At 42.9% G+C, this 26,405-nt stretch overlaps 2 protein-coding genes across 8 annotated transcripts in view; both read right to left on the minus strand.

Annotated features, from left to right (window-relative positions):
• The window catches only part of GPRASP3 (G protein-coupled receptor associated sorting protein family member 3), a 108,179-nt gene that overhangs the window by 18,174 nt on the left and 63,600 nt on the right, over positions 1 to 26,405 (minus strand). The gene's annotated exons all lie outside the window — the stretch shown is intronic.
• The window catches only part of GPRASP2 (G protein-coupled receptor associated sorting protein 2), an 85,058-nt gene continuing 63,600 nt past the window's right edge, over positions 4,948 to 26,405 (minus strand). For 6 of the 7 annotated variants that reach the window (XM_059883953.1, XM_024988666.2, XM_059883951.1 and 3 more), the window contains 3 exons: positions 8,900 to 8,963; positions 8,731 to 8,794; positions 4,948 to 8,149 (listed from right to left, as the gene is read on the minus strand). In XM_059883953.1, coding sequence (XP_059739936.1) covers positions 5,286 to 7,823 — 2,538 coding nt within the window. In that variant the 5' untranslated portion in view covers positions 7,824 to 8,149; positions 8,731 to 8,794; positions 8,900 to 8,963 and the 3' untranslated portion in view covers positions 4,948 to 5,285. The remainder of the gene's footprint in view (positions 8,150 to 8,730; positions 8,795 to 8,899; positions 8,964 to 26,405) is intronic. The other variant, XM_059883954.1, reaches the window with a different exon arrangement.

A 26,405-nucleotide genomic window follows, 5' to 3' on the forward strand; every position in this document is an offset into this window, starting at 1 on the left:
ATTTATGTGGTAATCTGCCCTTCTACAAGATTCAAGTCATCTGGTGCCAAGATTATCCCAAAATGCATCTTATGGATGAGGGGCCTGGTGCCATTCTGAGTTTTAAGACATTCCTTTCTTTCATTAATAGACTGCTAGTAACTATATACGGAGAAGGCAATGGCAACCCACTCTAGTACGCTTGCCTGGAAAATTCCATGGATGGAGCCTGGTAGGCTGCAGTCCATGGGGTCTCGAAGACTCGGACACGACTGAGCGACTTCACTTTCACTTTTCACTTCCATGCATTGGAGAAGGAAACAGCAACCCACTCCAGTGTTCTTGCCTGGAGAATCCCAGGGATGGGGGAGCCTGGTGGGCTGCCATCTATGGAGTCACACAGAGTCACACACGACTGAAGTGACAGCAGCAGCAGCAGCAGCAGCGACTATATAACATCCAGCTGAATACTAGCAGGGGGGTACTCTTTCTGCCCCCTTCTCATGCCTATGTCAGAAGCTTTCTCTATCTCCTTTATACTTTAATAAAACTTTATTACACAAAAGCTCTGAGCCTCATCTCTGGCCCCAGATTGAATTCTTCTCCTCCAGAGGCCAAGAATCCTGGCATCTTTTCATTCAGCAACAACCTTTCAGACCTACACTTAGTGTAAGACCAAGGACCTTACACCTAGTGCAAGGATACACCAAGGATACACCAAGGATCTTACACCTAGTGTAAGACCAAAGAAACACGCCTGAAGAAGTGGGCAGAAAGCAAACGGCAAAGAGAGCAAAGTGTCAGCAGAGCAGACACACGAGACAATCCATAAAGCAGTTTTCATAAGGTGGTTGCCAGAAAAACCCTATTCAGACGCCCAGCACTGCTGCAGCAGGAGGGAGCCTCCAAGGAGTAGCAGTTTTGAGTTCCTAGATGGGAGGGAGCTGCTACCTGGGGCACAGATTCAGGAATCATGGGAACTGAGAAGCTTGGCAGTATCCCAAAGAGAACTCCTATGTGAAGGGCCCCAAACAAACAGATTCCCTCCTCCTGAGTCTGTTATCTCCCCTTCCCCAGAGCTGCCCAGATTGGGGTTAATTCCTCTTACATCTCCAGGCAGCTGCAGCCTTGGATATCCCAACCCCTGCCCCAATTTCGAGCTGGTTTCACCAGCTGGAAAAGACAAAACAGTAGAGTGCCAACGAGGTGGGAGGAAGGGAGTGTAGCTAACAGTTCTTATCTTCACACCTGCATTTCCTGATGCAAGACCACAGATGTTCACGAACTGTCACTTCACAATGTCCTCTTTCTAGGCACCTCTGAAGCCAACTGCTTCCTCGTGTCCATCTCCCCTACCCAAAGAAACAGTCAAGCCATGCTGGGTGGGGTGAGGGGCATTCAGAAAGCAGGAGGGAGCAGGAGGGAGCACGAAGGTCCCAGGCGCTTCCTGCACGAGGATCTAGTCTCTACTACCACCTCCCATGGATGCTATTTCCCACCTCCTCCAACAGCGGCCGCTGCTTCTCTCCACATATGCCTCCCTCACGATGACTTCCGGCCTCTTGAGCTCCTGGACAAAAATCAGGCCCCTGGCTGACGCTCGCGATTGGCTGAGGGATTGTGTCCTCTGCCAACAATTACCGTAATCCTGGGCACCTGAGGAATTCGTTTTCTGGCTAGTGCAGCATGAAGAGACACCTACCCACCCACCCACCGTTACATCCTACCACTCCTCTTACAGCCGTCTGTCAAGCGTCAGGTGCAAGTCTTTTCCGACCCTTTTCAGTGCTTACACACCTCTACGCTGGTCCAAGTGAGAGTGCCGTCATGGAATCCACCCTCAGCCTCATGTGACTGCACATTCGGCATGTCTGCCGCAGCCCTGCAGTAGCAAGCAAGGTACAGTCTTCTGCCTCTGGGGCTGAGCTGCTTGCTAGAACAACCTGAAGCTCCAGGTGGTGGTGAAGATAAGAGAACTGAAAGGAAGGCTGGATTGGAGCCAACGCTTCCAGTCCTAGGCCTGGGCTTTGCTCTGTAGGAACATAGGGCTGGCAAGGAACACTCCATGAGGAGTTCAGAGACCAACTGACTTTTAATATTCTGTATAAAACTCGTTTGAGTAGGTTCCGGGAGTTTGACAGGGAAGCCTGGTGTGCTGCAGTCCATGGGCTCGCAGAGAGTCAGACACGACTGAGCAACTGAACTGATAAAACTCGGGTGATGTATTAAAACACACGCAAGATCTATCTTGAAAATACTGATAGGCAAAACAAACATTCAGTCTCCAATTTCCATCACCAGGACAATCTCTGTTATCACTTCTGGTTTGTGAATGGAGGCAAAACTGCCACTTTGCCCCACTTCCAAAAACCTTGGAGCCTAAAATTGGATGGGAGGTGTTGCACTGTCAGAAAAAGTATACAAAAATTGGGTAAAGACAACATAAGTTACTGGATACTAGTTCAGTGCAGTGCTGGGATTCACTTCCTATTGACTGAGCAAGTTTTCAACCCTGAGAGGCTATATTAACTTGTAGGTATTTTGTCCAATAGATATGGAAATGATTCATGTCCAGTGGAATAGAAAACATAAATGATTTGTTTATCACCCTTAAGATATTAATCAACTTTGTACCTGATCCAGCAATGTTATACTAACATTTATTAACTTTCTATGTGTATGAAATTTAATACATATATATTTTGTCTGCTTCCCTGGTGGCTCAGCAGTAAAGAATCCGCCTGCAATGCAGGAGATGCAGGTTTGATCCCTGAGTTAGGAAGATTCCCTGCAGAAGGAAATGGCAACCCACTCCAGTACTCTCCCCTGGGAAATTCCATGGACAGAGGAGCCTGGCAGGCTACAGTCCATGGGTGTCTCAAAAGAGGCGGACTCAAATTAGCAGCTAAACATGTTTTGTTTATGATTATATACTGTATATTGTATATACACATCTCCTTCAGCCATTCTCATAATCTTAGTGGCTGTTGTGTTGAAAAAAACTTCCATATGTCCATTTCTAATTTTATTGTTGTTTAGTTGATCAGTCGTATCCGACTGTTTGCAACCCCATGGACTGCAGCATGCCAGGCTTCCCTGTCCTTCAACACCTCCCAGAGCTTGCTCAAACTCATGTCCATTGAGTTGGTGATGCCATCCAACTATCTTATCCTGTCACCCCGTTCTCCTCCCACCTTAAATCTTCCCCAACATAAGGGTCTTTTCCAATGAGTCAGTTCTTCACATCAGGTGGCCAAAGTATTGGAACTTCAGCTTCAGTATCATTCCTTCCAATGACTATTCAGGGTTGATTTCCTTTCGGATTGACTGGTTTGATCTCCTTGCTGTCAAGGGACTCTCAACACCACAGTTCAAAAACATCAATTCTTTGGTGCTCAGCCTTCTTTATGTCCAACTCTCATGTCCATAGATGACTACTGGGCCATAGTTTTGACTATATGGACCTTTGTTGGCAAAGTGATGTCTCTGCTTTTCAATACACTAAGTTTGTCATAGCTTTTCTTCCAAGGAGCAAGAGTCTTGTAATTTCATGGCTGCAGTCACCATCTGCAGTGATTTCTAACTTATGAATCATAAATTTACCATTTCAAAAATTAACAGCATCCTCAGACAAAACATTTTCACCATGTCTAAAAATAACAAGACATATGGTATTTCCCACAAATCTGTATTCCCTCTCCAAACCAAACCTATCCCTGACTTCTGCAATTCTTGTCTGAAGGTATGGTATGATATTTTTCTTATTTTGTGGAAAATACACATAACATAAAACTTACGATTTTAACCATCTTAAGGTGTATAATTCAATGGCATTAAGTACATTCACAGTGTTACCACTATCTGCTTCTGGAGCTTTGTTGTCCACTTTGTCCACTACAAAAGGAAATGTGATGATCTTTTGTATGTAACAGTCATGTCAAAAGGCTGCCATCTTCATACAATCAAGAGACTAATAGAAACTTAGCAACCTTTGTAATTTTACTTTTCTTTAAAACATTTCATAAGCTAGTTTTTCTGAAGTCTCATTCCTTTTCAACTGTTCTAAATGAGTTTAATCTCTAAAAGATTATTTTAACACATGTTCATTTACATAACTATATCCCTTCCAACGTGTCCACCTATAACTTAAAGCACTAGATATAAGCATATTAAAAGGTAAAACCATTGTCTTATTTTGTATCTCCCCAATGCCTGTCTCTGAAAACTTCTTTAGCACAGTATTTTCTTCCAGAATATGGAATATGTGAAGTTTCTTAGAAAGTCATTACTGAAATTGAACAGGAATTGTGTCTGTTTACATACAGGTTTTAAAAATGGAATCTATTAATAATTTTCCATAGATGATGTCACAGTCTTGTCTATGTCACCAGATATAAAAGCATCAGTGTCATTCCATGCCAATAAATAGATCTCTTTTAATAGCTGTATGGTATTTCCTTAATAATTTCCTTGGATTAGGATCACAAAGGAAATCTTATTCATGACTCCATTTAACTGTTATTCTACTCTACTTGTTCTCTCTTCAGGTGGCACTGAGCAGCACCTCTACTTTGAGTTGCAAAATGTACAGATTTGGCCAACTTAGTTCTCCAAAGTGGCCTCATTCCAACTGCATCCCTCACTAAACTTGTCTCACCTATTCCAGGAAGACAGGTTATACCCATGCTACCAGAATAGAGTTTTCTAGGTACACACTTTTCTTCACACCACACTACTCACTTCCAAGAATGACCTAATGGGTTGTCTCCTCCTACTATTCAGTGACCAATTTGAGTCCCTCTTCTCTGAAGCATTCCTCAAGTACCACAGCCCACAGCAATCCCTTCCTCTTTAAGCTCCAGGAATGGGATTTTCCAATGAGGGTATGTATGTCATACTACAAATTGTCTGTCACTGTGCACGATGTATCTATATCTAGATTTTAAACTGAAGAAGGGTCACTTCTGCCACTTTTCACACAGAACTTTATTTAAAACACTGACTCAAATAGAGAACAATATGTTTAAACAATGAATAGCAGAGTAACTTACACAGGCAGCTCAGTTCACTAGAAGCTCAATACTGAAAAATACAGCAATCTGGACAGCAAGACAAATATCGACAAATTTTTTCAGCACTAATAATCATTTGGCATCCACAAAATGATCCAGCTCAAACAAAGAATTGGACAAAGTTAACATCAGAATTAAAGTATAAGTTACAATAAAAAACCAGACTGAAAACCAAAGCACTACTCAGGGTTCTTTGGGAACATAAGGCTGATCAGAGGCAGGTGGATAGTCATATTAGCTTTGCTGTCCTACCTCAGGATCACTTTGATTGTTTATTTGGACTTGCAGTTCCTCAGCCAACTTCTCAAATTCATGGAATGCAGAAATAAGTGGTTCAAGACTGAAATCATCATCAATTAAGGCCATTGTTCCATTTTTGATAATATTACTGATATTCTGAAACATTTTAATAACAATTTGAATGTTATCATTTGTCTCTTCTATGTTAAAGAGACCCACAAATATTGATAGAGCCTTGGCACTAAACAGTTTTTTTGCCACCATGGGATTTTCAGACAAATTCAATAGCATTTTCAGAATGTGAAACTTTGTTCTTGCATTGCCTGTGGTTAATAAGGAAAGAAATCCAGACATATAATTGGAAACCAGTGTGTGATAGTCAGTAGTTGAGGTGAGGTGTCTAAGCATCCTTAACCCAAGCACCTGCTCAGGGGAACCCACGCTATGAGCAAGGGTTTCCTCACACACTTGACACACAAATGTCTCAATCATGTTCAGATTTGGGTAAGGTGGAGCCATGTGAATCATATTTTCCAGAAAACTTGTCCTAACTCGGGAGGAGGGATAATTGAGTAAGGTTTCAATAAGTGAGACAACACCTGAATCGCGAATGAAATCACGAGTAAATTGAGAAGCAGTTCTCATACCCATTGCAATCTTAGATATTTCATGAATAAAAGGATCTCGAATTTTGTCCATTAATAAGAGGAGTTCTTCAAACTCTTCTGGACCAATTTTAAGCTCACACTGTATGCAGCTGCAGGACCAACTCTCAGGCTGTGCACTCTCCTTGGCCCTAAGATGCTCCCGAATTTCCCTGACTGACCGGTAGGATGGATCATATTGAAATGGGAACTCAGAGTCAGGCTGATCAGACTGAAGCAAAGATTCCTGCTCTTCCCCTTCTGGGGTAACTTCCACATTCTTGGGCTTTCCCTCAAATAGTTCGGTGTATACAGATGTTGTTGCTTCTTCAGGAATTCTAAAGGGGCTTGGGGATGGGAAGCCAACCCCATGACAAGGACCAGGTTTGAATTCGACAGTGACCTCTTCCCAGGTTTTGGGCCTGGATGATACATTAACTTCCTCCTCGGCTCCATCTCTGAACCTGGGACTAGCCTTGTACACAGGACGAGGATTTAAGTCAAAGCAGGCCTCATCCCTGTCCCAGAACCAGGACCCAAATATGGCCTCTTCTTCAGACTCTGGTCTGGTCTCTTCTCTGGCCACAGCTCCCAAACTGGAATTTTCCTCAGTCCAGAACAACGATCCACCAATGGCCCCCTCCTCAGCCCCTGCCTCAGATTCACAGATGGCTGAAGCTCCAGCCTCCATACTGGCCTCTTTTTCTGCCCAGAACCAGGACCCAATAATGACTTCCTCCTCAAACCTGGTTTCTTGTTTGACCCTGTCACTGTTATTAACAACTTTCTGGGTCCTGGGCTTCAATACAGTATTAGGCGCTTCCTTGTCTCTGGGTCTGAATCTACTATTGGCCTCTTCTTCAGGCAAAAACCAAGATTCCTTATAGTACTCGTCTTCAGACTCAGATTCAAAAAAGTCCTCTCTTTTTGTCCGGAGCTTGGACCTCATATTTGCCTCATCCCTGACTCTGGACCTGAACAAGTTATTGGTATTTTCTCCAGCCCACAAGCAGAATGGGTTGCCAGACTCCTCCTCAGACCCAGACCAGGAATCAATAAAGGGATCTTGCTTGGATCTGGGCCTGGATCTGGGATTAGGCTGATGTTTGGCCCTGTGCCTAGACCTGGTATTGGCCTCTTCCCTAGGCCATGATCTGATACTGGCCTCTTCCCCAGCCCAAAAAGAAGACATTGTAGAGGTCTCATCTGCTGACCAGAATCCAGACTCACTAGAAGCCTCCTCTCTGGCCTTAGCCCTGGGATAGCACCAAGACCCCATACTAGTTTCCTCCCCAGACCCAAACCAGGGTTGGATTCCTGTCTGAACCTGGGAGCTAGGAAAGGTCTCACTGTCCACATTGACCAGTTCCCTATCCACAGATAGGGCCATAGGTTTAGTGACTGACCCAGACTCAGTATTGACCAATGGCCAGGCTACTACACTGGTTTGGGGCATGCCCTCTGATTGCAACATTGCCTCAGCCCCAAACTCAGTCTGAGCCCAAACTTGGGCTTCATCTTTGGGTCTTGCTCCAGGGATTGCCTTGGCTTCAGTCTTAGGACGTGCCCTGCCTACTGCCCTGGCCTCAGTTTTGGGCCTTGCTCCTGGCATTGCCTGGAATTCAGTTTTAGGCCTTGCCCCAGCCATTGGCTGCGACTCTGTTCTGGGCCTTGCTCCAGCCATTGTCTGTGACTCAGTTTTAGGCCTTGCCCCAGCCGTTGCCTTGGACTCAGTTTTCGACCTTGCCCCAGATGTTGCCTGGTTCCTAACCTTTGGTCTGACCACCATTGGGACTTCAGTCTCTCTCTCAGCCCCACCCACAACCTCTTCTCCAGGCTTCTTTTCAGGCTTGGCCTGGGCAACAGGCTCAACTTCAGCCCCAGTCATAGTACAAGTTACAGAAAAGACCTGGTTAAATACCTCAATCCAAGTCTCAGTCTCTACCACAGATCTGTCACAGTTCTGAATCCTCACACTGTGTAATCTCTAGATGATTCAGACAATATAGTTGGAAACAAAAGTTAGAGTCAATCACCAGTCCAGAACTCAATCAGCCTCTTTCCAATACCAGTCCCAGCCAATATCACAGAGTGCAGAAGAAGACCAACCAAGCTGGGAGAGGATGGATGCTTCCCCAGGGCAGGGTGCAGACCTGTCGATGGTGATGGTCAGCAGCAATTCCAACACCACCAGAGCTGCCACTGGAAGTCAATCTAGGAAGCAAGAATAACATGGGACATTGAATCTCTTCCAACTGTGTCACTCCATGCAAAAACTCACACAGAGAGACTGGACCTTAAAAGCTTGGTGGGAAAGTTAGGCTATTAGAAAGTCTCTCTGTCATCCTCATTTTACCCAAACATACTCTTTAATTCCAGAGATGCCACATTGCTTTGCTTGCTACAACACACATGCATAAATAGTGTGAAAGTATCTTGGCAATGGGAGAGGCTGAGGAGCCCCAAGACCAGACCCTAATCATTCTTGGACCTGTTTGTCTTTTCTACCTCACCCAAAAGCTGTACCCACTCTCATACCTGCACTAATGTGGCACAATCTTCCTCTCCTTGTTTTGTTTCAGTGGTATTAAGCCTTATGCAAACAGCAGGCTGTCCTATGGATAAGTAAACATACAGTAAAAATGGAGTCTGACTGCTTGGTTGACAGGCAGACACCCTGACCCCGAATACAAATATCTCTTTTTGTTTAAGTGTCTAATTTGTCTTATGTTTTCTTTCTCTTGGTCCCTGCTCTCTGGTCTGCTCCTCCCATTCACTGCCCAATCCACACCTACCCAACAATCCTAACACTCCTGCAGGACAGGAAATGGTCAAGGGGTTCTGCAGCAGTCTGCAAATCTAAAAGAGAGTAGGAGATGTGAATCAGCGACACCCAACTAGATGGAAAACACTTGTCAATCTTCCTCTGTAGCTGTCCCCTGCATTGCTCCTCTTTGCACAAACCTTCAGAGATTTCAGTCTCTTCCTTCTTTCCTTCCTTGCAGAAGTAACCAGCCTTAAAGAAGGTCTATGGACAAAAGATGAAAAAGACAGTCAGAAGACCAAGGTAGCAACTAAGAGGCTGGTGGACAGACCAACACCGAGTATGGGAATTCATATACTGTCTTTCAATATTTAGAGCCCTCTTAGTAGAATATTTTCATTTTATTTAGGTCCTGTATTTCAGCAGTCAAGATAACAAACAGCATCTCTTGACGTCACATTTTTCGCATTGCTCCCTTCTCCTATTATGAGGATTCACCACTAGGTGCACCACATCCCTTTGCCTTACGCAGCATAATTTGGGGGAAGGGTGCCCACATATTCTAGAAAACAGGTTGTGCAGTGGTACCTGAATTTATGATTTCTGTCCCACCTTTACCTCCCAGTACATCTTTTCCACCCCCAATTCTGGATTGCGAAGAGAAAGGAAGGCAAGGGAAGTGTGTAAAAACCTGGTAGACAAGAAATTTACGAAATATTCCTGCATGCCTGACCTGTGCTGGTCGCAATCACCCGACCCCGAATCAGATGCCCAGTCAACGGCTGCTGCCCACCCCCACCCCCCATACACTTTCAGAAAAATAGGTTTTTTCCCTGTCCCTCGTTTTCCTCAAGCTTCTCTACAGATGCACCCCGTGGCCTGAAATTGCCAGACCTACTGCACAGACAGTAGACTTTGGCATCAAAAAGGTGCCTGTGGGAAAGGACAGCACCCGGCACGAGGGGTCCGACAGGTCCCTTGACAGAATCATAGCCCGGGCTGCTCCCGTCCCAGCTCCGGCGACCTCCTCGGAGCGCCCACCCAGGCTCCCTCCGCCATTTCTCCCATAGCAGCTTCCCGCACAGCCCTCTCCCCGCACAGGCAAGTCGAGGGCGGGGCACAGGCACCCGGAAAGCCCGCCAGGGACTAGTCCGTGCCGCACGCCTCCCCAGCATCCGAGGGAACCCCTACAGCCAAGACCCCGCAACCCCGGGCCCGGCCCGCGCCGGTTGCCGTCGTCTCAGGGCCAGGGGTCCCCCAGCGCTGCGCATCTCTTTAAGGATCCCGCTCTGCTCGCCTCCCCGTCTTCAGGCTGCCAGGGACAGGCTGTGAGCCGGTCGTCGCCCCACGACACCCCCACTTGCCTTCGCAGGCGCAGGGTCGCAGCTCTTCTCTCGCTTCCCACCGCTCGCCGTGCGGGCGGAATGGAAAAGAGGCGTCCCCACCTCCCGCGCCGCTGCGCCAAACCGGGTAGGGGCTGCGCAGGCTGCGGCACCGACGGCTCGCGGCGAGGGTGTCGGGAAGGGGGGCGGAGGGATACGGCACGAATGGGCTCGACGCCCCCTCGCTGGCCCACCGTAGTTCCGACCCAGAGTGGGCGGGGCCGGGAAGAACGCCAGGCTGAGGGGCGGAGCCACGCCAGCCCTCCGCTGCCCCCCGTGGGGTGACCACCCCCCCCGCCCCCCGCCCCACGCTTCTGGCCCTGCAGCGTAGTGGGGTCGCGGGCCGGGGCTGGGAGGGTCGCGAGGGGTCGCACTGCAGGGAGCAGAGGATGGATACAGGCCGCCCCGCAGTGTGTGTGTTTGTGTGTGAACCTGCAGAGTGTTTGGTGTCCACCCCCTCCCTTCCCCCATCACGCTGGCCATCCTTCTTGGGCGCGGGTGGCTGGGGGGCTGCTTTCACCTTCAGGGGCCGTGGGCTGGAGGAAAGTGGGAAGGGGCGCCCGTGGAGGCCGAGCCCCTGCCCCTCTTCTAAGGGAAGGCAGCCCCTGATAGACCTCTGGCTGAGGAGACAAACCACTTGTCTGCGCCAGTGTCGTCATTCTTTCTGCCACACTGCTGTTCTCTCAGTCGCTGTGGTGGCACACTTTACCATTTCACTGTCCCCACAGTTGCCCAGGAAAGAGGACCTTTCCCTGACAGGACCCGCACCTGCTCAGACAATCCTGTTTCTCACCCCACAGCGAGGGGTCAGGCACCATGTAGGGGCAGTCCTGGCTCCTCTTCCTGGCTCCTGTCAGGTCTCTTGCAGGGGATTCCAAGGGCTCATCATCTTTGGCAGGGTGGGAATACGCCAAGGATTAGAACCAATTGGGATCTCACACGCTTGCCATACACACCAGTCTACTTCCCCCAGCCATTGTTTGGAGTCAGCCCCACCAGACACTCCCTTCCCCAAGACAGTAATCTGCTGGTTCTTGATTCCTGCACTTCTGATTCCTGCACTTCTAAGTCCTCCCTGTAGTCTCCATCCCCTTCATTTGTGCTCTGTTGGGCAAAGAGCAGCCATGGTTAAGAACATCTCTGGTTGAACACAAACCTGTTGGTATTGTTGCCCATTTTAAAACCCAACTAAATGACACCCTCGCTTTGGTAGGCTGAATAAAAGTCCCCCCAAAACGTCCATGTCCTGTTCTCCAGAACTATTGCCTGGAAAATCCCATGGACAGAGGAGCCTGGTAGGCTACAGTCTATGGGGTCCCAAAGAGTCGGACACGACTGAGCAACTTCACTTTCACTTTCACCTTGCACAGGAGACTTAAGGTCACAGATGGAATTAAGATTGCTAATCACCTGAATGTAAAGGAAGATTACACTGCTTTATCTTGGCCAATGCCATGGAAGGCTACTTTAAATGTGGAAGAAGCAGGCAGAAGATTTAGTGTCACAGTGAAGTTGCATGCAAGATGCCACCAGTGGATAGGATGTCGCTGGTTTTGAAGAAGGAAGCCAGAGGCCAAGGCCCATGCAGACCCAGAAGGTGGAAAAGGCAAGGAGACAGATTCCTCTAGGACCTCTTGGAAGAATGAAGTCCTCCTATCACCTTTATTTCAGACCAGTGAAACCCTTTCCTATGTGCAACCTTCAGTGTTTTTATTTTTTGCCTTTTTTTTTTTTAAGCCAGCAATATTGTGATAATTTGTTACAGCAACAGTAGGCATGGAATTCAATCACCATCCTGACTGTCCACTCCTCTTCACTCAAATTGGGCTTCATGCCCTGGGAGGATCAATTTGGGGGCTCATCTCTCACCACTCACCACTATAACCACCCTCTTAAGAACCTTCTCTCTTTGCTAAAGGAGAGGGATTTTGCAATCCTCTGAGGTTCATCTTGGAGAAAGTCCCTATTTACTGAAAATCACTGATGCTTACCAGAATGAAAAGGGAACATTATTCTTACCATGAATTTTCATATATTTACCTATCAGCTTTTACTTGTTATTAGATACTTATTATTGGGGTCACAAAGAGTCAGACCTGATAACTGTACAATATTTAGATAACAGGAAAAAATCTAGAGACAATTCTATATTGTATCTAGAGACAACAGATGTCAGTTGTCACAGGAAAGTCTTTCACTGTGTTCTTTCAATGGCCTTAGCTGAACTGTGGATTATGTTTTCTTTGTTCCAAAGTATACTCTCTCTTGGGTGAATGCCAGGCTTAAAGAAGCGAGTCTGAGCTCTGCTGAGATCTGTGGGTGTATGTGAATCTCTTTGCCTCTCTGAACTGTTCTTTCTCCTCCTTCAAGTGGCTGGTGCCTTGCGTTCATTCAACAACTATATATATGAGCATCTACTTTGTCCTCAGCACAAACAAAAAAGAAATCTCCACTCCCATGGAGGTGACCTTTACTTGTAGTTTCATTCTTATTAATTTTTTCTAAAAATTTACAGATTTATCCAAAGTCATATTAGCAATCCTATGTGGTCATTCTGGATATAGTGAAATCTTCATTTCAAGATACTGACAGAGGAGTGAATCTACTACTAGCTGACAGATTATACTGTGAGATTTTGAAATGTCTGTTAGACATTTTATTGTTAATTCATTTAGAGAACAGACAGTACAACTCATTAACATTTATTGAACCAAGGAAGGTCCTATTTTAAACATTTTGTGTATTAACTCACAAAAATATTGGACACTATGAACTATTATTGAAATAAACTATTGCCTTCATGTTACATGTGAGGAAACCAGCTTGGATGAATTGTTTCATCTTTAAAGTCAATGGGGAAAAGAAAAGCTTTAAATATTAAAAGAATGCTGACCTATATCTGTCTGACTGGTAAGCAGTATTTATTTCATCCTAAATGAAATGATACTTTGGATCATCAAAAAAGCAAGAGATTTCTAGAAAAACATCTACGTCTGCTTCATTGATTATGCTACAGCCCTTGACTGTGTGGATCACAACAAACTGTGGAAAATTCTTAAAAAGATGGGAATACCAGACCACCTTACCTGCCTCCTGCGACACCTGTATGCAGGTCAAGCACCAGACATGGAACAAAGGACTGGTTCAAAATTGGGAAAGGAATACATCAAGGCTGTCTATTGTCACCCTGCTTATTTAATTTATATGCAGAGTACATCATGAAAAGTGCCAGGCTAGATGAAGCACAAGCTGGAATCAAGATTCCTGGTAGAAACATCAATAACCTCAGATATGCAGATGACACCACCCTGATGGCAAAAAGCAAAGAGGAACTAGAGAGCCTCTTGATGAAGGTGAAAGAGGAGAGTGAAAAAGCCTGGCTTAAAACTCAATATTCAGAAAACTAAGATCATGACATCCGGTCCCATCATTTCATGGCAACTAGATTAGGAAACAATGGAAACAGTGACAGACTTTATTTTCTTGGGCGCCAAAATCACTGCAGGTGGCAATTGCAGCCATGAAGTTAGAAGATGCTTGCTCCTTAAACTTCCCTGGTGGCTCAGAGATTAAAGCATCTGCCTGCAATGTGGGAGACCTGGGTTTGATCCATGGGTCAGAGATCCCCTGGAGAAGGAAATGGCAACCCACTCCAGTATTCCTGCCATGGAGAATCCCATGGAGGGAGGAGCCTGGTAGGCTATAGTCCACTCTCAAAGAGTCGGACACGACTGAGCTACTTCACTTTCACTTGCTTTGCTCCTTGGAAGACAAGCTATGACAAATCTAGACAGTGTATTGAAAAGCAGAGACATCACTTTGCCAGCAAAGGTCCATATAGTCAAAGCTATGGTTTTTCCAGTAGTCATGTGTGGATGTGAGAGTTGGACCATAAAGAAGTCTGAGCACCAAAGAATTGACACTTTTGAACTGTGGTGTTGGAGAAGACTCTTGAGAGTCCCTTCGACTGCAAAGAGATCAAACCAGTCAATTCTAAAGGAAATCAACCCAACAACCAGTGACGACCAGCTCAGTGGTTGGAAGACACTCCAAAACACTTCCCAAAGTCAAACCTGTGCCAAAAAAAGATCATGGTCACTGTTTGGTGGTCTGCTAGCAGTCTGAACCACTACAGCTTTCTGAATTCTGGTGAAACCATTACATCTCAGAATTATGCTTAGCAAATTGATGAGATGCACTGAAAACTGCAATGCCTGCAGCCAGCATTGGTCAACAGAAAGGGCCCAATTCTTCTCCATGACATCACCCAACCACACTTCACACAACTAATGCTTCAAAAGTTGAATGAATTGGGCTATGAAGTTTTGCCTCATCTGCCATATTCACCTGACCTCTCATGAACCGACTACCACTTCTTCAGGCTTTTTGCAGGGAAAAAGCTTCCACAATCAGCAGGATGCAGAATATGCTTTCCAGGATGTTGTCGAATCCCAAATCACGATTTTTTATGCTAAATGAATAAACAAACATTTCTAATCAGCAAAAATTTGTTTACTGTAATAGTTCCTATTTTGATTAATAAAGATGTGTCTGAGACTAGTTATTGTTGTTCTTCAGTTATTCAGTTATGCCCGACTCTTTGCAACTCTCTAGACTGCAGAATGCAAGGCTTCCCTGTCCTTCACTATCTCCCAGACTGTGCTTAAACTCATGTCAACTGAGTTAGTTGATGATGCCATCCAATGATGTCATCCTCAGTCACCTTCTCCTCCTGCCCTCAATCTTTCCCAGCATCAGGGTCTTTTCCACTGAGTTGCGTCTTCACATCAAGTAGCCAAAGTATTGGAGCTTCAACTTCAGCATCAGTCCTTCCAATGACTATTCAGGGTTGATTTATTTAGGATTGACTGGTTTGATCTCATTGCTCTCCAAAGAACTCTCAAGAGTCGTCTACAGCAGCACAGTTAGAAAGCATCAATTCTTTGGTGTTCAGTCTTCTATACAGTCCCACTGACATCTGCACATGACTACTGGAAAAGCAATAGCTTTGACTATATGGATCTTTGTGGGTGAAGTGATGTCTCTGCTTTTTAACATACTGTCATAGGTCATAGCTTTTCTTCCAAGGAGTAAGCATCTTTTTATTTCATGGTTGCAGTCACCATCCACAGTGATTTTGGAGCCCAACAAAATAAAGTCTGACACTGTTTCCACTGTTTCTCCATCTATTTGCCATGAAGTATTGGGACCAGATACCATATCTTTGTTTACTGAATGTTGAGCTTTAAGCCAACTTTTTCTCTCTCCTCTTTCACTTTCATCAAGAGGCTCTTTAGTTCTTCACTTTCTGCCATAAGGGTGGTGTCATCTACATATCTGAAGTTATTGATATTTCTCCCAGCAATCTTGATTCCAGCTTGTGCTTCTTCCAGCCCAGCATTTCTCATGATGTACTCTGCATATAAGTAAAATAAGCAGGGTGACAATATACAGCCTTGACTTACTCCTTTTTCTATATGGAAACAGTCTGTTGTTCCATGTCCAGTTCTAACTGTTGCTTCCTGACCTGCATACAGATTTCTCAAGAGGCAGGTTAGGTGGTCTGGTATTCCCATCTCTTTCAGAATTTTCCACAGTTTATTGTGATCCACAGAGTCAAAGACTTTGGCATAGTCAGTAAAGCAGAAATAGATGTTTTTCTGGAATTCTCTTGCTTTTTAAATGATCCAGCAGATGTTGGCAATTTGATATCTGGTTCCTCTGCCTTTTCTAAAACCAGCTTGAACATCTGGAATTTCATGGTTCACATATTTTTGAAGCCTGGGTTGGAGAATTTTGAGCATTACTTTACTAGTGTGTGCTGCTGCTGCTGCTGCTAAGTCGCTTCAGTCATGTCTGACTCTGTGTGATCCCAGAGATGGCAGCCTACCAGGCTCCTCTGTCCCTAGGATTCTCCAGGCAAGAACACTGGAGTAGGTTGCCACTTCCTTCTCCAATGCATGGGAGTGAAAAGTGTAAGTGAAGTCACTCAGTCACGTCCAACTCTTCGAGACCCCATGGACTGCAGCCCACCAGGCTCCTCTGTCCATGAGATTTTCCAAGCAAGAGTACTGGAGTGGGGTGCCATTGCCTTCTCCATACTAGTGTGTGAGATTAGTGCAATGGTGCGGTAGTTTGAGCATTCTTTGGCATTGCCTTTCTTAGGGATTCGAATGGAAACTGACCTTTTCCAGTCCTGTGGCCACTGCTGCATTTTCCAAATTTGCTGGCATATTGAGTGCAGTACTTTCAAAGCATCATCTTTTATGATTTGGAATAGCTCAACTGGAATTCCATCACCTCCACTAGCTTTCTTCGCTGTGGTGCTTCCTAAGGCCCACTTGACTTCACGTTCCAGGATGTCTGGCTCTAGGTGAATGATCACACCATTGTGATCATCTGGGTCATGAAGATCTTTTTTGTATAGTTCTTCTGTGTATTCTTGCCACCTCTTCTTAGTATCTTCTGCTTCTGTTAGGTCTATACCATTTGTGTCCTTTATTGAGCCCATCTTTGCATGAAATATTCCCTTGGTATCTCTAATTTTCTTGAAGAGATCTCTAGTCTTTCCCATTCTATTGTTTCCCTCTACTTCTTTGCACTGATTACTGAGGAAGGCTTTCTTATCTCTCCTTGCTGTTCTTTGGAACTCTGCATTCAAATGGGTATATCTTTCCTTTTCTCCTTTGCTTTTTGCTTCTCTTCTTTTCACAGCTATTTATAAGGCCTCCTCAGACAGCCATTTTTCTTTTTTGCATTTCTTTTTCTTGGGATGGTCCTGATCCCTGTCTCCTGCACGATGTCACGAACCTCCATCCTTAGTTCATCAGGCACTCTATTAGAATTAGTCCCTTAAATATATTTCTTACTTACACTGTATAATTGTAAGGCATTTGATTTGGGTCATACTGGAATGGTCTAGTGGTTGTCCCTACTTTCTTCAATTTAACTCTGATTTTTGCAAATAGGAGTTGATGATCTGAGCCACAGTCATATCCCTGTCTTCTTTCTGCTGACTGTATAGAGATTCTCCATCTTTGGCTGCAAAGAATATAATCAATCTGATATCAACATTGACCATATGGTGATATCCACGTGTAGAGTCTTCTTTTGTGTTGTTGGAAGAGGGTGTTTGCTATGACCATTGTGTTCTCTTGGCAAAACTCTATTATAATCCAAGGCCAAGGTGTTTCTTGACTTCCTACTTTTGCATTATAGTCCCCTCTAATGAAGGACTTCCCTGCTGGCTTAGAGGATAAAGCATCTGCCTGCAATGCAGGAGACCAGGGTTTGATCCCCGGGTCGGGAAGATCCCCCTGGAGAAGGAAATGGCAACCCACTCCAATATTCTTGCCTGGAAAATCCCATGGACAGAGGAGCCTGGTAGGCTACAGTCCATGGGGCCGCAAAGAGTTGGACACGACTGAGCGACTTCACTTAAACTTTTAACACCCCTGTAATGAAAAGAACATCTTTTTGGGGTATTAGTTCTAAAAGGTCTTATAGGTCTTCATAGAACCGTTCAGCTTCTTCAGCATTACTGGTTGTGGCATAGACTTGGATTACCTAGCATATTGGGCACCTAAGGACTTGGGGGGTTCATCTTTCACTGTCCTATCTTTTTGCCTTTTAATACTGTTCCTGGGTTCTCAAGGGAAGAATGATAATAGGACTCCTTCTTTTGAAGGAGGTCACCATTATCTTCATTACCTCCACCATAGTTTAGCCCCAGGTAAATAGCAGGGGAGGAGGCTTTACAAATAGCTGTGAAAAGAAGAGAAGCAAAAAGCAAAGGAGAAAAGGAAAGATATACCCATTTGAATGCAGAGTTCCAAAGAACAGCAAGGAGAGATAAGAAAGCCTTCCTCAGTTATCAGTGCAAAGAAATTGAGGAAAACAATAGAATGGGAAAGACTAGAGATCTCTTCAAGAAAATTAGAGATACCAAGGGAATACTTAATGCAAAGATGGGCTCGATAAAGGACAGAAATGGTATGGACCTAACAGAAGCAGAAGATACTAAGAAGAGGTGGCAAGAATACACAGAAGAACTATACAAAAAAGATCTTCATGACCCAGATGATCACAATGGTGTGATCATTCACCTAGAGCCAGACATCCTGGAACGTGAAGTCAAGTGGGCCTTAGGAAGCATCACAATGAAGAAAGCTAGTGGAGGTGATGGAATTCCAGTTGAGCTATTCCAAATCATAAAAGATGATGCTTTGAAAGTACTGCACTCAATATGCCAGCAAATTTGGAAAATGCAGCAGTGGCCACAGGACTGGAAAAAAGTCCATTTTCATTCGAATCCCTAAGAAAGGCAATGCCAAAGAATGCTCAAACTACTGCATAGTTGCACTCATCTCACACGCTGTTAAGTAATGCTCAAAATTCTCCAAGCCAGGCTTCAACAATATGTGAATTGTGAACTTCCATATGTACAAGCGGGTTTTAGAAAAGGCAGAGGAACCAAATATCAAATTGCCAACATCTGCTGGTCATCGAAAAAGCAAGAGAATCCCAGAAAAACATCTATTTCTGCTTTATTGAGTATGCCAAAGTCTTTGACTCTATGGATCACAATAAACTGTGGAAAATTCTGAAAGAGATGGGAATACCAGACCACCTAACCTGCCTCTTGAGAAATCTGTATGCAGGTCAGGAAGCAACAGTTAGAACTGGACATGGAACAACAGACTGTTTCCATATAGGAAAAGCAGTAAGTCAAGGCTGTATATTGTCACCCTGCTTATTTTACTTATATGCAGAGTACATCATGAGAAACGCTGGGCTGGAAGAAGCACAAGCTGGAATCAAGATTGCTGGGAGAAATATCAATAACTTCAGATATGCAGATGACACCACCCAAATGGCAGAAAGTGAAGAGCCTCTTGATGAAAGTGAAAGAGGAGAGAGAAAAAGTTGGCTTAAAGCTCAACATTCAGAAAACTAAGATCATGGCATCTGGTCCCCTTGCTTCATGGCAAACAGATGGAGAAACAGTGGAAACAGTGTCAGACTGTATTTTCGGGGGCTCCAAAATCACTGCAGATGGTGACTGCAGCCATGAAATAAAAAGACACTTACTCCTTGGAAGAAAAGTTATGACCAACCTAGACAGCATATTAAAAAGCAGAGACATTACTTTGTCAGCAAAGGTCCATCTAGTCAACGCTATGGTTTTTCTAGTAGCCATGTATGGATGTGAGAGTAGGACTATAAAGAAGCTGAGTGCCGTAGAAGTGATGCTTTTGAACTGTGGCATTGGTAAGGACTCTTGAGAGTCCGTTGGACTGCAAGGAGATCCAACCAGTCCATCCTAAAGGCAATCAGTCCTGAATGTTCATTGGAAGGACTGATGTTGAAGCTGAAGCTCCAATACTTTGGCCATCTGATGCGAAGAGCTGACTCATTTGAAAAGACCCTGATTCTAGGAAAGATTGAAGGAGGGAGGAGCAGGGGACGACAGAGGATGAGATGGTTGGATGGCATCACCGATTCAACAGACATGAGTTTGCATAAAATCTGGGAGTTGGTGATAGACAGGGAGGCCTGGTGTGCTGCAGTCCATGGGGTTGCAAAGAGTTGGACACAACTAAGAGACTGAACTGAACTGAACTGAACTGAAATAGCAAGGAGGGAACACAGCTCCAACCATCAACAGAAAATTCGATTAAAGATTTACTGAGCATGGCCCCACCCATGAGAACAAGACCCAGGGATGCAAGGATTCTTCAGTATTTGCAAATCAACCAATGTGATCCACCATGTTTAGAAATTCAAAGATAAAAACCATGATTATCTCAAAATATACAGAGAAAGGCTTTGACAAAATTCAACACCCATTTATGACAAAAACTCTCCAGAAAGAAGGCATAAAAGTAACATACTCCTACATAATAAAAGCCATATACAACAAACCCACAGCAAACATTATCCTCAATGGTGAAAAATCGTAAGCATTTCCTCTAAAATCAGTAACAAGGCTACAGTGCCCATACTCAACACTACTATTCAACATAGTTTTGGAAGTCCTAGCCACAGCATTCATAGAAGAAAAATACATGAAAAGAATCCAGATTGAAAAAGAAGAAGTAAAACTCTGATTGTTTGCAGATGACATGATTCTGTACATAGAAAACCGTTAAAGATACAGACAGAAAATTAATAGAGCTCTTCAATGAATGTAGTAAAGTTGCAGGATAAAAAGTTAATACACATAAATCCTTTGCATTCCTATACACTAACAATGAAATAACAGAAAGAGAAATTAAAGAAGCAATCCCATTTACCATTGCATCGAAAAGAATAGATAGGAATAAACTTACCTAAAGATACAAAAGATCTATATATAGAAATCTAAAACACTGATGAAAGAAATCAAAGATGACACAAATAAATGGAGAAATATACCATGTTCATGGATTAAAAGAATCAACCTAGTGAAAATGAGTATACTACCCAAAGCAATCTATAGATCCAGTGCAATCCCTATCAGCTACCAATGATATTTTTCACAGAACTAGAACAAATAATTTCACAATTTGTATGGAAACACTAAAAACCTCAAATAGTGAAAGCAATCTTTAGAAAGAAGAATGGAACTGGAGGAATCAACCCTCGTGACTTCAGACTATACTCCAAAGCTAAAGTCATCAAGACAGCATGGGATTGGCACAAAGAGAGAAATATAGATCAATGCAATAAAACAGAAAGCCCAAAAATAAATCCACACACCTATGGACACCTTATCTTTGACAAAGGAGGCAAAGCAATACAATGGAGAAAAAACAATCTCTTTAACAAGTGGTGCTCGATAAACTGGTCAAGCACCTCTAAAAGAATGCAACTAGAATACTTTCTAACACCATACACAAAAAGAAACTCAAAATGGATTAAAGATCTAAATGTAAGACCAGAAACTATAAAACTCTTAGAGGAAAACATAGGCAGAACACTCTCTGACATAAATCACAGCAAGATCCTCTAGGACCCACCTCCCAGAGTAATGGAAATAAAAACAAAAATACACAAATGGGACCTAATTAAACTTACTTGATTTTACACAATGTGGAAACTATAAGCAAGGTGAAAATGAAGCCCTCAGAATGGGAGAAAATAATAGCAAATGAAGCAACTAACAAAGAATTAATCTCCAGAATACACAAGCAGCTCATGCAGTTCAATAGCAGAAAAATGAACAACCCAATCAAAAAGTGGGCAAAAGAACAGATATTTCTTCAAAGAAGACATAGAGATGGCTAATAAACACATGAAAAGATGCTCAACATCGCTCATTATTAGAGAAATGCAAATCAAAACTACAATGAGGTATCATCTCACACAAGTCAGAATGGCCACCATCAAAAAGTCTACAAACAATAAGTACTGGAGATGGTGTGGAGAAAAGGGAACTCTCTTACATTGTTGGTGGGAATGCAACCTGGTACAGCCACTATTGAGAACAATGTGGAGATTCCTTAAAAAACTGGGAATAGAACTGCCATATGACCCAGCAGTCCCACTGATCGGCATACACACTGAAACCAGAATTGAAAGAGACACATGTACCCCAATATGCACTGCAGCACTATTTACAACAGCTAGGACGTGAAAGCAACCTAGATGTCCATTGGCTGAGAATGGATAAGGAAGTTGTGGTACATATACAGAATGGAATATTACTCAATAAAAAGGAATGCATTTGACTCAGTTCTAATGAGGTGGATGAAACTGGAGCCTATTATACAGAGTGAAGTAAATCAGAAAGAGAAAGAAAAATAGTGTATATTAGTCCATATATATGGAATTTAAAAAGATGGTAATTACAATGCTAATGCAAGGCAGCAAAAGAGACACATATGTAAGGAACAGACTTTTGGACTATGTGGGAGAAGGTGAGGGTGGGATGATTTGAGAGAATAGCATTGAAACATGTATTTTGCCATATGTAAAACAGATGACCAGTGCAAGTTTGATGCATGAAGCAGGGCACTCAAAGCTGGTGCTCTGGGACAACCAAAAGGGATGAGGTGGGGAGGGAAGAAGGTAGGGGGTTCAGGATGGGAGGACACATGTGCACCTGTGGCTGATTCATGTTGATGTATGGAAAAACCATCACGATATTATAAAGTAATTATCTTGCAATTAAAATAAATTGATAAAAAATAATACAAAAAATACAAGCAACTCATGTGCTCAATACCAGAATATCAGACATCCCAATCAAAAAGCAGGCAAAAGAACTAAACAGACATTCATCCAAAGAAGACATAAAGATGGCTAATAAACACATGAAAAGATGCTCAACATCACTCATTATTAGAGAAATGCAAATCAAAACAACAATGAGGTATCATCTTATACCAGTCAGAATGGCCATCATCAAAATGTCTACAAACAATAAATGCTGGAGAGAGTATGGAGAAAAGGTAAGCCTCTTACACTGTTGTTGGGAATGCAAATTGGTACAGCCATTGTGGACAAGTGTGGAAATTCCTTAAAAAACTGGGAATAGAACTGCCACACAACCCAGCAATCCCACTGCTAGGCATACACCCTGAAGAAATCAGAATTGAAAAAGACACATGTAGCCCAATGTTCATTTTAGCACTATTTATAATAGCTAGGACATGGAAACAACCTAGAGATATTCACCAGCAGAACAAAGGATAAGGGAGTTGTGGTACATATACAGGATGGAATATTACACAGCTATAAAAGGAATGCATTTGATACATTTGAGTCAGTTCTAATGAGGTAGATGAAACTGGAACCTATTATACAGAATGAAGTAAGACAGAGAAAGACAAATACTGTATGCTGCTGCTAAATAACTTCAGTCGTGTCCGATTCTGTGTGACCCCATAGACAGCAGCCCACCAGGCTCCCCCGTCCCTGGGATTCTCCAGGCAAGAACACTGGAGTGGGTTGCCATTTCCTTCTCCAATGCATGAAAGTGAAAAGTGAAAGTGAAGTCGCTCAGTCATGTCCAACTCTTAGCGACCCCATGGACTTCAGCTCACCAGGTTCCTCTGTCCATGGGATTTTCCAGGCAAGAATACTGGAGTGGGGTGCCATTGCCTTCTCCAAAATACCATATATTAATGCATATATATGGAATTTAGAAAGACGGTAACAATGATCCTACATTCAGGGCAGCAAAGATGATACAGATGTAAAGAACAGACTTTTGGGCTCAGTGGAAGAAGGCAAGGGTGGGATAATTTGAGAGAATAGCATTGAAACATGTATATTACCATATGTAGAACAGATGCCAGTGCAAGTTCGATGCATGAAGAGGGTTCCCAAAGCCGGTGGTCTGGAACAATCCAGAGGGATTGGGTGGGGAGGGAGGTGGGAGGGCGGTTAAGGATAGTGGGCACTCATGTATACCTGTGGCTGATTCATGTCAATATATGGCAAAAACCATCACAATATTGTAATTACTCTCCAATGAAAATAATTTTATATGCAAATATTCTAAACAAAATGGTAGCAAACTGAATTCAATAGTACATTGAAAGGACCATATTCCATGATCAAGTGAGATTTATATCTGCAATGAAAGCATGGCTCATCATATACAAATCAACAAATGAGATACAGTACATTAACAGAAGGCTTCTCAGGTGGTTCTGTGGTAATGAATTTGTCTGCAATGCAGGAGATGAAAGTTCAACCCCTGGTCAGGAAGATCCCCTGAAGAAGGTCACTCCAGGATTCTTGCCTGGAGAATTCCATGAACGGTGGAGCATGGCAGGCTACGTTCCATGGGGTCGCAAAGAGTCGGTCACGACCGAGAGACTAACAGTTTCTCTTTCACTAATATCTAAAACATATCAGGAATCATACAATTGAATAGTAAAACTAATAATCTGATTTTAAAATTGATAAAGAACCTGAATAATTTTCTACAGAAGAAATATAAATGGCCAACAGTTACATGAAAAGATGACATCACTAATGTCATGAAAAGATGACATTACTAGTCATGAGGGAAATGCAAATCAAATCACAATGAGGTATCACTTCGACCAGTTAGAATTATGATTATCAAAAATACAAGGGATAACACATGTTGACAAGAATATAAATAAAAGCAAAACTCTTATACACTGTTGGTGGGAATGTAAATTAGTGTAGCTACTATGGAAAGCAGCATGGAGGCTTTTCAAAACTTTTTTTTAAATCACCACATGATCCCATCCCACTTTGGTGTATATATTCCAAGGAAATGAAGTCACTATCTTTAAGAGATATCTGTACTTCCATGTTCATTTCAGCGTTATTCACAATAGACAGACACAGAAACTACCTAAATATGCACTGACAGATGAACTGACAAAGAACCTGTTATATATGACTATATGTGTATATATATATATATATATATATATATATATGTAACATTTATGCTGCTGCTGCTGCTAAGTCACTTCAGTCATGTCCGACTCTGTGCGACCCCATAGACGGCAGCCCACCAGGCTCCCCCGTCCCTGGGATTCTCCAGGCAAGAACACTGGAGTGGGTTGCCATTTCCTTCTCCAATGCATGAAAGTGAAAAGTCAAAGTGAAGTCACTCAGTCCTGTCCGACTCTTAGTGGCCCCATGGACTGCAGCCTACCAGGCTCCTCCGTCCATGGGATTTTCCAGGCAAGAGTACTGGAGTGGGGTGCCATCGCCTTCTCCGAACATTTATTCATATATGTAAATAAAATGTAGTCATGAGAAAAAAATTATGCTATCTGACATAGCAACATAGAGAGATATTCTTTGGCCTGCCCAACACACTTTTCCTTTTTGAAACTCCAAGAGAATTTCAAAGGAGTTATATGAGAATATTAGTAACCCTCTACCTCAATCAATATAATAATATTAAAGATAAGATAAAATGACAATATTAATTGGAGAGTAATCAGGTATGAACTATAGATATTACATTTCAGATAACCCACGATATTTATTATAAACTGCAATAAGTAAGCCTGTATGCTTCTAACAGCAAAGAGAATTTACCTCAGAAACATATTTGAAGATAACCATATACTATAAAAGAGACATGGGAAATTGTTGGAGTAGGGGCATATTACTTAATAAAACATACTGGTATTATGGGGAAAGAATCCATCTGCATTTCCCTCTACATATCACAAGCCAAAATTCATTCTAGGTAAATGAGTATTTATTTTTCTTTATCCTTCTGCATCTTTTGAAATATTTACGATATCTAATCTTCCTGAAATTTGATCACATGTATTGTGACATAACATTATCTGTTTTCCCAAATGATTAGCTAATTATTCTAACACCATTCACCAAATGTGTAGAAAGAATTAGCATAGCAGATGTAAGATTGCAAGCTTTATAAAGACTTACTTGCAAGGCTGGCCTTTGGTTGGATTCTGTTAACTTGGATTTAAAGAAGGTGTCCACTATTCCCAAAACAGATTATGATTGGCTCACTGTGCCTAAACTCTCTGTGTGAACAATACAGTTTATGCTAAATATTAACACCTTTTTTCCTTCTGGGAGTCTCGAATTTTGGTGCATGCTAGGCAAAAGGTACCTCCCTCAAACCTTGGGCGCTGAGTATCTAATAAGCTTCCTTGATAAATAATATTTCACACATGTTGTCATAAATTATTGAAGGAATTAAGTGTATCCTGTGGGACTCCACTGGCAGAGAAATATTGGAAGTTTTCAAGAGTTTATTTTGAACTTTGCTCCATGCACTTTTTTCCTTTCACTGATTTGGTTTTGCATTCTTTTGTAATAAATCATAGCTGTGAGTACAACTGTATACTGAGCCTTGTGAATCCTGCTAGTGAATCACTGAACATGCTGAGGATCCTGGGCACACTGAATCTTTCACTTTTCTCCATGAATTTTAACTGCCACCCTAATATAAATACCCACATATATGTGGAAACATATGGGCTCTCTATCTGTATTCCATTTAACTTTTCCCAAGTAGTTCTACTCTATCAAGAGATTTGACAAAAATTTTAAAATTCTTTGTGGGAAAAACACTTTCCAACTTCCATATTATTTTTCTTTCAAAATTCCCTGAACTATTCACAGGCTTGTGTGTATGTAGAAATCAATAAGAAGTTATTGAACTTCTAAGAACCTCTAAATCAAGAACCTCTAAAAGGCAAATGATAAAAGCTTACAAATACTCTGCTTACAAAAAGAAAACCCAACTGGCTAGGTTTAACCTCTGAAACATCTGAAAGTAGGTTTAACCTCATTAATAATACCAAAATAACAAGGCAATACCATGTTCCCCAATTCCATTAGTAAAAGGCTTAAAAATTTT

The sequence above is a fragment of the Bos taurus genome, chromosome X, assembly GCF_002263795.3.
Source record: "Bos taurus isolate L1 Dominette 01449 registration number 42190680 breed Hereford chromosome X, ARS-UCD2.0, whole genome shotgun sequence".
Classification (NCBI taxonomy): domain Eukaryota; kingdom Metazoa; phylum Chordata; class Mammalia; order Artiodactyla; family Bovidae; genus Bos; species Bos taurus.